We start from the raw sequence: 12,388 nt of genomic DNA, 5'->3' as shown, positions 1-12,388 counted from the left end.
TATTGGCAAATTTGCACACCCTAAATGGAAATACGCCTCGCATTTCCTGCACTGAAATATTTCGTCCAAAGGCTTATCTTTATCATCACAACAACTCAATTTATCCATTTCCTTCTTGCTCTGGCTTTGCAAAATTCTCCTGCTCATACCTTGATATCTCTTCAAAATCGATCACATGACTTACATCTATGTGTTATCAGGCTTTGTAACGCTCGACAATTTCCTCATGACTTCACACGGCACAAAACACACGTTTTTTTCTCACGATATTACAGTTACAATTTATCCTTTTACATCATCGAGGCCTTCACGTTGAGCGCCAAATTTACCTGTGACGTTCCTTTCTGGTGTTCGCCACTGGATCACGGATTACTACGTCACAGTAGCTACACAATCTCCTTGTGCGGCGGAGTTATGAGACTCTCCTTAATGTTATGCTACAATGAGCATTCTCAGGACGAAACGGTTTGAACAAAAAAAATAGCTTCTTGCTATTTTACAAATTTAATAACACATTTTGCCTTTAAACAATCACTGCAAAATAACAATAATATACACAAACGCAATCACATTTGAATTAAGTTGCGGCTTTACCTATAAAACAGTGTTTTTCACTAAATAAACATCATCTCACGCAACTCAACTTACTTTTTCCATTTCACGCACTGTTGTCCTGGCAACCGAATCAATAAAAGATTGGACAGTTCTACACATCTTCACAAACCGGAAATGACTTCCACTTCCGATATTGCGTGTAACAAATGTACAGCAAAAATTACAAATTTAAGCCAATATCAAAATATCAAACAACAGTATTGAAACTAACAAATAAATCAAATGTGAAATTAACAGAAAACAAATAAAATATTTCATATGGTCAAAATAAACAAAGCGTATCAAACTTGCATGCCACAGTACCAACATATAAACTGATTTTTTATTTTATTAAAAATGCAATTGTATTTAATGTAATTTTTCTGCATCTGAACCGATACTTAAACAGATGCCAATATTTTTACATATTTCCACAGATACCAATCCCAATGTTTGAACATTGATTCTGTTTGAAATATTTACAAATATTAATACAGTGGAAACTTGATTTTAAGTTTTTCAGGGGATCAAGCTGAAGAAACTTAAATTATGGGAAAATGTAAAATCAAAGAAAATTTAATATTTTGCTCTGTTGGGACCATTACAATTGAATGTATAATGCAGGAAAATGTAAAATCCGGGAATGTAAAAGTGAGATTTCACTGTATACAAGTATTCCGTTGCAATTACACCATATCAATCGACTACAGTTTGGTTTTAACCCTTAAACGCATGAATTATTTTTTGTCAATTTTTTTCTTGTTTTTAGTCTAATATATGTTGTTATGTACTAATAAGTGATTTTGAATAATTTTTTGAAAATTTTCATTCTCCCTTTTCGAATTATGCCCCGTTACCATATGGTAACGCTATGCGTTCACTCCTACAAATTGATTTATTATTGAAAACTTGGATTTTAATTAACCTTAAAATTACTTTCAAAATTTGATTATTTTTTAAAATAATACAAATATATAGATCGATTGTACATTAATATCACATTTGCTGAGCTAAAGGTGCTCAGGTATCTATTTAGTACACAATGATTACTCTATATTCACATATTGTTTATCATTCTTGAATATTCACTTGTCATAGAAACTTTGTATTGAGTTGAATTGAAGTTTTTAAGTCCACTTTATGCACAGAATAGCTAATCGGGACTGGACCTACAATTTAAAGTTAGATTGAAACCAATGTGCCATGTACCTCCACCGTGTATCGGACCCAGGACCCCTTGATTACAAGGCGATGACATTATCACTATGCCATTGGGAGGCCCTTGTCATAGAAACGTATGAAACATGGAACGTGAAGTCCAACCACATATTTGATATGTACAATGCGAACACTACTGGTGGACCACCAGCATACCACATATCTTTCAAAACCTTCCTTTGTGTTGTAATGGGCCGCCAAGCTCCCTTAGGTGCAACATGAAATGATATCATATAGTTTTGAGCGATATCTATTCAAATTCAAGCTGGGATAATTTTTGTCTCCGGGAAGTTCATATAACATATGGATGAGAGGAGCTGCAGTCTTTCAAAATTTGTTTTCAATGTCAGTGGAATCTTCTTATACTCTTGTGTTGATAGATATCAAAACGAAAGAGGTATCCACGGGAAGGTTTTCAACTGCTTTGTAACTAAATCTTATAGGTTTAGCTGTAATAAATAGCTTGCAAGAATGTTTTCCATAATACGAGATCACAGACTCAACAAGGCTGAGCTACTGAACAGGCACAAAATGTTCCATGAAATGGTCATCTACTATTATTTTATTATTATTATTATTATTATTTATATTATTAAAATAAAATATAAATTATAAGCACTAGAAATAAATAAACCATGCAAAAGACAAGAAAAGCCGTTACAACTTAAATTTCTTGCTTTACATGCAATAATAAAAGAATAAATAAAGTAATTGTTGAAAAGGCCTGTAGCTACTGTATCTGCATAGCGTTACCATATGGTAACGCCACCGTTATGAGCAAAAATCGAGCAAGTGATGCAAATTCTTGAACAGAAAACTTCATAAGTTTTTAATTACATGTGTTTACTAAATGGTGAAAACATTCAGAACTACAAAATGAAAGACAATCAGATAAAAACACTGTATTTAGTTTCCAGAGTATGACATATTGAAAAAAAAAATCGAAGGTCAAAACAAATACATCCTCTAGCAACAATGCCGTTGCCTGGACAGAGACAAATGGTCTCAAATGCAAGCTTTATGCTTCCTAGTGACTTCTGGCACTAGGTTTGCCTACACACTCAATATAGACAAGCCTCTAGCACGAAAGTGTGCGAATGTTGAGCATTACCATATGGTAACACTATGCGTTTAAGGGTTAAACTACTTGGAGGATTCCGTAACAGATAATTGAAATAGTAAAATAGCTCTTATTTATTCATATTTTGGGAAATGCGAGACGTGGTAGTAAATAATTACAGAAAAACTTAGTACTCACATTTTTCACGAAGTTGTTTTTAGATTGTACTATTAACAGATGCAAAAAAAGTGCAACCCACCACCGGACTTGCAAAACATATAAAATACAACAGTTATAAAATCGAAAAAGTACATGTCAAACACAAAGTGCATACACTCATAGACAGTAAAATAAAGGAAATGTATGCCATCATGCCCTTCAACCTGAACTAAACATCGATAGTGGACAAGCACACCCTACTGCAGCAATTAACACCGGTGAACGGCACACGATACGGACACAGGCATATAGGCAACAACAGTGCACCTAGCGGCAATTGAGGAACAAAAAACAACAGAAAAGTGCACAACAACAACACAACAAGTTCCAACAAGGATGGTGGCAGTGGCCACCAAAATTAATAGAACAAACTAAAAACAGCTTTATGGAAAACGTGAGTACCAACTTACTCTATAATTAGCTCTTATTTAATTATTAAATTCTCTTTTATCATACAATGTTCATGCGCTATTAATATGCATGGCATTTTCGTCAACTCCAGAAGAGTATCAGTCGTACTGGTAATTAAGTTTAGAGATATTTTATGATACTGATAAAACTGGTATCGGCATTGGTATCTGCTCAGTCCAGTCGAAACATGAAATAAAGCAGTTCTAACACCTTGTGCACTAGAGTGCTGCAATGACCGTTTTCCCCTCGAGTGACAAATTATTCACACGGGCAATGCTAGATGGCATGCAGAATTGATTAGGTCTTACGCTCGAGCGAAAACCGCTTGAACGAGCGAATACTCTCAAACTCTCGAACCCTATTAGTACACATACTTCTATCATTTGCCCATGGTAATGGGTCCTCAAATATGGATCATGACGTAAAAGACGAAGTGAAATTGAAAAATAAGTGAACGTAGTCATCATCTTCATGTTAAAATGCAGTTTTACATCTCTCACTAAGATATGTGAAAATTAAATGGATGATTATGGGCTGAAACTACCAAGGCTGACATTTTACGTTTCTACGATTATTGTCACATTAAAATGATGTTCGATTGAATGTTATAACTGCATTTTATTATTTCTCAGAATATGATTATCCTTTTCGGTAAGTGAGCAATGATGAGCACGTACTTCTTGCACTGTGATAACGATATTTGTAATTGCTTAGGCAGCTCTGTCAGCATGTGTATCTATGTTACGTTTCAGTCTGTAGATATTGCATACTTTCATATGTATTTTATTTGAGCCTTACATAATAACATGCGGAATTATGATTTCAAATTGTAATTGCATGGAGTGATTTTCTTCCATGTATCGGTTTTATGTTGAGCGCTGCTTATTACGTTCTGGACTATGGGATTTTGTCAATCATTCCACTACAAGTGCGGTACGATCGAATGTATCAGGCTCGAGCGTGGGAGATTCGATCGAGTATTTTTGAGTGAAAGTGGTCCAAAGCAGTGCTCTAATGTACATAATCCTTCATATTAGTTTTTATAATATTTAGTTTTAATCTTTGCCAATACCCAGCACACAATAAAATCATGTAAACTATATACATACCTTAAATCTTTTACTACGGAAATTGTATGTGTCATCTGATCCATCAAGGCATCGTGAGATGACATTGCTTCAAAGAAAGCTTCAGATTTTTGAGAAACTTGCTGAGCTATTTGTTGTTCCACTAGGTCCAGGTAATGAGTCAGCTGAAACAAATGGGAATAAATCAACATTATACACAAAAGGAAAGAAAACTTGCATGTCTACAGATTCTTTTATTCTTTTTTGTTACCATCATTCATGAATATTGAATACTGACTTTGTTTCATTTTCATTTTGTCTCCAGTTTCGGAGAATAAAGAGCCGGAGCCGACTCAGTACTGAAAAAATTACATGTAGTTGGAGTTGTACTTGAGCTTCCAGCAACCATGCAAGTAAAAATTATATACTTTGAAAAGTTATATAATTATATTCAGTGGAACCCTGTGTCTATATTCGTGGACTTTACCACTCCATGGTCGCAATAAAGAAGTATGTTATAAAATTTTTCTAGTTTCATATTTTCGCACATTTTAAGTCTTTCCAACATGACATGAATCACTCAAAATCGTAAAATTCAGGTTCTGCGCTATCAAAAGTATGGGTAACATTGTTCTTATTACCAGATGTAAACATAAAAGATAATTTCTATTCATGTTAAGGAACTTTAGACACACTAATATATTGATATACACATGAAACATGCTTACGTATTCACGTACTTGTTTCTTTAATTCAATTAATTTTGGTGACCACTGACATTAGAACTCGCAGATAAATTATTTCTGCTTATAATATGTCTAACAAATGCAGAATGAGTTTTAAAAATAAATCATAAACGGTGCAAAACTCTTGTCTAGACACATACCTCCCATTTTTTTTCAAATTTCATCGAATAATCACTAAACCTTATCGTTGCAATTAGCCAAAAGTGGTAGAAGTGTGACGTAAAAACATCAAAATAGTACAACAACCATTTTAAGTCTGGATAATGCTGCCCAGATACACTGACAGTGAAGAAGTAACTGGCCAGAATCACTTCCTGGTTAGGGGGAAATTTTAAGTTTCTAATCTGCTTTGTTTCTTTAACCATTTGCATATGTCAGGCAACCTATGCAATGTCATTCCTTTCTCAACCTCTGAAGAAGAACCCAGGTGGGCTTTAAAATCTGGATTCTTTTTAAGATAGCTGTCCAGACAAAAGTCTTTCATTCTACTTAAAATAATTAGGTGTTAAGTTCCATTCACACAACTTTTGACTTTGTGGCACATTGTGGGATGGAGGGTAGCCAATTTACCCACTACCTTCAAAAAAACACACACACGCACCTTCTCCTGAAGCAATTTCCCTGATAGTTGAGTAACATCCAGCCCATCCTTCTTCAGACTGGGTGAGATGGGATCTCTTGCAAATGGATACACAGATGTAAAAACATCTATGTTACTCAAATCAAAATTCTGCTGAAGAAAGGTTTTAGGAATGGCATTCAGATCAGACTGGAACTTATCTAAAACCCAAGAAAAATATATGTATTATGCATAATAATAGACATAATTGACACCATATGCTAAAAATTTACATACAACGTAATATACAAAATTTCTTTATCATTTTGACAAGAATAATTGTGTACCCATTCGATAATTTTCCAAAAATTAGTAGCAGTGATGTGATGTGATGTGATGAAATACATTTTCGATGTTGTAATGAGCATATCAAAACTGGTATAAACATAATTTGAATGCATATTTTCCTATATTTTTTAAAATCTGATCATGGAGAATGGATGTATCTTCATCAATTTGTCATGTTTAATACAATATAGTGTTGTAGCTTCTTGTCAGGAAAAACACAATTGAGGACATTTATAACACAAAGCAAAATATTTGGTGATCCCAGTTATAAGTAAAGTATGAGACTTGTAGGGCCAGTCTTTCTGAATGGTGCAGAGCAGAAGACTGTTCCATTATGCATTGAATGTCTGCTGTAGCACACGCCAAAACAAACACACCATGTGGCACGAATGGGAGAGGAAAGAAGAGTTTACAGGATTCTTGTTGGGAAACCTGATGGTAAGGGACCTACAGGAAGGCCAAGACAAAGATGGGAGGGATAACGCTGAGATGGACCTAAAGGAAATCGGTAAGGATGGAAAACATCGGATTGATCTTACCCAGGATAGGCACAGATGGAAGGCTTGCATTGCTACAGCCAAAAACCTTTAGGTTTAACAAGGCTAGAAAGTTAGTTAGCTATTATAACACACAAGAAAGCACATCTTCTCTCATCCTCAGGGACTGAACATATGACAGACCTGTGATTGACTACAAATCCATTGTGCTAACCAACTACTCGTCTAGCTTTTTATCACAAAATGCTAAATTTATGACACACCCTAGTGATCACACGAAGTACTTGTAATTCCAATCCACTGAACCCCTACACCAAAGGATTTATGCCAATCATCGATCTATGAAAAGGAACATGAATATCAGACTACCTGTACTTTTTTCAAATTTATCAGGACACCAACATATATGAAAAAAAAAAAGTGATTAGAAACTTTTACAAAATGGAACAATTTTTGCAAACATACCACTTACCAAATGACTTTGCTCCTCTCACACCAGGGAAATGCCTTAGCAATTCATTCTCAGTTGGAATTTTTGAGGCACTGACATTCATGCGAACATGCCTGCGGTATTTCTACAATAAAATAATAATAATAATAATTACATGACAAATGTATATAATTTCAAGATTCTCTAAGTTTTCATTTTATGCAAGCAAAACTAACATATCTGGAGGCATCAAAAAACTGTCATGCAATCAAAATTGATTCATTAGCAAGAATTCCACTCTTGAATTTCTCTATTGAATACATAACTTGTAAACTTTATTATTATTATTATTATTTCAAATATACCTCAAATACCTAGTCATATCACAAATTCTGTTACAAAGTTAATAATGAACTACAGGCACAGTGAGCAAGCTGATGTATTCATATTTGGATGTTACAAAAGTACAGGTCTTGCCAACACAGAGCACCAATCACTGTTCAAAATCACCTTCACACAGGCCCGAAGTCTCTGAGGCCAGTCATCGATCACAGCACACACGGACTCGAGGGGAAAGTCCACCACTGCCTTCACAAGAGAACGCTTGGACTTGCAAGGTTTGGATGCCTCTTCCTACAGACCCATGCCCTCCAAAACGGACCACAATCTGTAGTCCAATGGGCTGAGGTCGAGGCTGCTTGAGGGCCAATCAGCCAAGCAATGAAATCGGGCACATTCCTCTGAAGCCACTCCTGTGTGGTCCTTGCCTTGTGGGCTGGTGCTGAGTCCTGCTGGAAGCTCCACGGCTCATTGTTGAACATGGTGCGGGTCAACAATTTCACAAGTGGCTCCAACACTGTTGCGTGGTAAACTTTTGCAGATGTTTTCACACCATGTTCACAGAAGGGGAGGTCAGTTGTGCCATCGTACAAACCCCCCCCACCAAACATTCACTGAGGTGGGATGATGGCCTCTGAGGATCCGTGTCGTGTTTTCACGAGCTTCCTGGGATGTCGAGGCATAAACACAGTCATTTTGACGATTGTTAAGACTCTTGAATAGTGAAGATTTTTTTGTCTGTGAAAAGGATCCTTCTTGTGGCTACCATTTGAGTAATGCTGAAGGAGTATTTTTGTATTTTGTGCTCCCTCTGGACCTTAAGCTGTGGAGTGAGGAAGTGACCAGTACTTTGCCGATAAGTGCAGAGTCCAAGCTCACTTCGGACCACACGCAACATCGACATTTTCGAAATGTTCAGCTCTCGAGCCATCACTGCTTGTTTCCCGACAGGATTTCATCGAATCCGCCGCCACTGCTTTCACGAGCTTCTGGCTCTTCATGCTGAGAGGTCTACCCTTCCTGGGGTGATCCTGAATTGTCCCTGTGTCACAGTATCTGTTGATGGTCTGATGCACAAACATCCTGCTGATATTCAGCTTTTTCAGGGTGCTGAAAATGTCCGATGGTGATTTGCCAACTTTGTGCAGTGCGATTACTGCCACATGGTTCTCGTATACACCCCACTCCATTCGACTCGCAGTGAAATTCACCTTTCCGCTACCACAGCCAAAAACACAATGATACTGGTTGTTGTTTGATCCAACTTTGCAAGGTTACCTTGGCAACCAGTGTTGCCATCCCTGTCTAAACTTTGTAACAGAATTTATGATATAACTAGGTAATCTCTCTCTCTCTCTGCAAAGACATACACAGACTCATATTTTCAAATGTGATATTGCTGCCAAACTTGAATATTGTAATGAAGAAATGCCACATGTTTTTAAAAATTAAAAAGTGAAACAGTTATAGACAAAAATAGTTAGCTTGTTTGTCTAACACAAAGTGCCATTGAAAGGTATCAGCAGCAAATGATAAGGATCCTCAAATAAATCACAAATTAAACTATGATTCAATCAACAGAATTCCATGACTATTCCAGGTTTTTCAGAACAAGAACCAACATTTTCCACTGTTACATGCCATCCACAGTGTGCTGTTGCAATGTGGAAGGCGTACATACATATATGATTTGTGTTTGCCTCAACTAGATTTGACTGTGGATGGAGTATATTTCACCCAGAAGTTGAGAACATAACAATCATCTTAGGTGAGATTATGCTAGCTGTAGTGAAAACAAAAACTGTAACAGAAGAGGAAGATGAAAAAAAAATAAGAAGAAGAAAGAGAATATATGTTAGATGACAGAAAAGTTGTCTGCTCTCGTCTGGCGTAATAGAAAACCAAAATATGGCTAGAAAACCTAATATTCATTCTGCAAGAGCCTGAAGCACATACATGCCTGCATGCTATGTATTATTGTATTTGTGTATTATTTACATTTGTCATGGAATATGAAAAGAATTCTATGAAAAAAATACTGCATAAAAGAAGAAGGCAGGCAAATACTGGTGTTTTATTTCAGTTAATTTTGTTCAACGGAATTTTGCTAAAAAAACTACATTTACCAGTAGAAACTCGTTCAGGTAATTCCACACATAAGGTTAACCAAGTTCACCTCACATGTTAAAAGTAATAAAACAAGAAGGGATAATGAACAAAATTGGATAGGGGCATCAGGGATGAGGTTTTACATAATACTTGCCATGAATTGATTTACAGCATACGGTTTTAGAAGCGATATCAGGCAGTGCGATGCAAAGCCTGTCCGTGGTGACCAGTCTATGGTAGGAGTGCAATGTTGCACAGTTAGGAAATCGTGACACATAAGTTAAACACAGTGTTCTGTATTTTTCTTGTGAGCAAGAAGTTTTCATGAAACTCGCTACTTTAAGCATCATAATATGGGGCAAGATATTTTGAACCTGACTGTCCAAGTCCCATAAAATTCCATCACCTACAGCCGGAGTTATCGTTTCTTGAAGAAATACTGGGAAACAACACATCTCAACACACACACAATGATCCTTTCATTTTCCTTCCCTCTGTTTTTTTTCTTTGCCACCGTGTTTACACAGCTGAGTTGTTGTCTCAAGGGAAAACAATGGGTGTTAAATTTGTCTTAATATACACAATGACCCTTCATTGTTGTGGAGGTTCTCGAACATTGCGAGTCTGAGTCAGTTTGAGTTCTTATATGGTGCAGTGATATAATATTATAATTCTGTGTAGAAGTATTCACTATATTATTTCACTGTACTCATATATACATGTATGCATTATTAAAAAAACGATGTTGATTATTACCCAGTGAATTCTCTGTGTTTCCCTTCGGCTAGCAGTTAGTTAGGCAACAGCGTAATAGCACTGGCTGCTTATTGGCTAAATTCATGTTCCTTCTAAAAGCATACATGGTATAATGGTACACATAATTACAGTAAAATTTAGAATTATATGTATTAATATCAAAAACAAACCAACACAAGCCAAAAATTGCAACAAGAAAGTGGTAAATTCTAATAGCCACTGAATGTAGTAGATTTCTACATGAAAATAGTTCAAAACATGGCCCATTATCCTAGGGTATTGAATATACAATTTCTACTGTAACTACTGGTAATTTGTCTTGTATTGTAGCTGTGTTTTTATGCTTGTAAGAACTGTAGACTGCAAGATAAATAACTACTGGTATATCAAACTGAAGTATAGTTTGTCCACAATAAATAAAAAAATTCTTGCTTGTCCTCTGTTTGTTTGTTCAAGAACCATCTGCTAGTGCAGTCCTACAAAAGTTGATTTTTCTAGAAAAACAGTGAATTTCCCTTACTTTTCCAGAAAAAGTAAATGCCTTGACTTTTCCAGGATTTCCAGACTGCCAAACACCCTGAAACAAGAACTAACACTAATAATAATAACCTGTGGCAAAAGAGCTCATTGAGGGACTGGGCCTATCTACAGACTATCTCACTCCAAAATACTCACTAACTCACTCGAGGTGGGAGATAATCCAACGGTGGAGATAATTCAACAAGTTATGAGGTGACATGTGGACAGCACAATGAACCCCCCAATGTTGTAGGTTTTCATAACCAGGTTACGAAACTCATTTGTGGCTTCCCAATTTCCTCACGATGGTGAGTGGCCACCAGTCCCATGCATAGGCCAAGATCTCAGGAGAAAAGTTGTTACGCTTCCCCCAGGAGATTCAAACCTGGTGCGCCCCGTCTCGTAGCAAGAGCCCAAAGCATGGTGCCTTAGACTGAACGGCCACAGTGTGGGACTGAAACCAGAACTACTCAGCAATAAGTTCTTATTAATGTTATGTTTCAAGAGATTCAGAATTAACAATAATAATACACCACCACATACATTCCACAAATAAAATCATCAATTTGATGCAAGGAAAATTAAAAGTTATCTATCCACAACATACTCACTTTTGCTGTCTTCTTGAGGTATGAATCAAAATGTATTTCACTGATTTCTGACAAATAAGGTGATCTTGGTATTTCCACTTTCTCAATGAAGCTATCACCCCAAACTTTAGTGAAGAAATCCCTCTGTAAAAAAAACAATCACAAATTCACAACAATCGGCAAACTGAGGAAAATACTACCAGCAGGAACGTTTCTATATAAAAATACAATCGAATTTCTAGCATTCTGAATATACATTCTATATAATATACTGTATTTCCTAAAAAAATTTACACTGATACAACAGAAACAGCTATTTACTGTATTTACATGTGTATAATGTGCACCCTGTATTTTAATGGGGAAAAGTGACAAAAGAATTATATCTCATATATCTATAATGTGCAGTACAATTTAGGTTCAAGAATTGACTTTCTTAGTTGTACGTCAAAAAGATGTTGCTATCCTGATCAAGAGTGAATGACATCTTATATTCATATATTTACTGAGTCACCTGTTGCTATGAGGACCAAGAGGAGAATATTGTCTTGTGTATGTAATGAGTCACCAACCCATGACCAATCCACTGTGTTTAGCATTCGAAAGCTTTCACTTTTGTAACCATCTTGTTTATTCTGTAGTAGATGCAAGTCAGATCAAAATTGTGTTATGGATTTGCGGTGCTCAGGAAGTTATTTTCTACAGGAAGTTATTTTCTATTGTCTCTTGCCAGACAAATACAACTGATACACATACCATGTGATGGGAGGTGCATGCTCAAATTCTGCCAGAATAGCACTGCTCTTCTCGATGTCGCCAAATGATATGTTACAAAGTGAAAAATCATGGAAATGGCCCTTTCACTTCCCACAGTGTTCTTTTAAAAATTATTATTGCTAAAGAAATCCAACATGGTAATTTCTATT

At 36.1% G+C, this 12,388-nt stretch overlaps 1 protein-coding gene across 5 annotated transcripts in view; it reads right to left on the bottom strand.

Moving 5' to 3' along the window:
* The window catches only part of scat (VPS54 subunit of GARP complex scat), an 80,267-nt gene that overhangs the window by 49,101 nt on the left and 18,778 nt on the right, over nt 1-12,388 (bottom strand). For all 5 annotated transcript variants that reach the window (XM_083118692.1, XM_083118694.1, XM_083118690.1 and 2 more), the window contains 4 exons: nt 11,484-11,606; nt 7,192-7,294; nt 5,917-6,095; nt 4,612-4,754 (listed from right to left, as the gene is read on the bottom strand). In XM_083118692.1, coding sequence (XP_082974818.1) covers nt 4,612-4,754; nt 5,917-6,095; nt 7,192-7,294; nt 11,484-11,606 — 548 coding nt within the window. The remainder of the gene's footprint in view (nt 1-4,611; nt 4,755-5,916; nt 6,096-7,191; nt 7,295-11,483; nt 11,607-12,388) is intronic.

Source organism: Lepisma saccharinum, chromosome 3 (genome assembly GCF_977018435.1).
Source record: "Lepisma saccharinum chromosome 3, izLepSacc3.1, whole genome shotgun sequence".
In the NCBI taxonomy this organism is placed as follows: domain Eukaryota; kingdom Metazoa; phylum Arthropoda; class Insecta; order Zygentoma; family Lepismatidae; genus Lepisma; species Lepisma saccharinum.
This window is presented reverse-complemented; position numbering and strand designations above follow the sequence as displayed.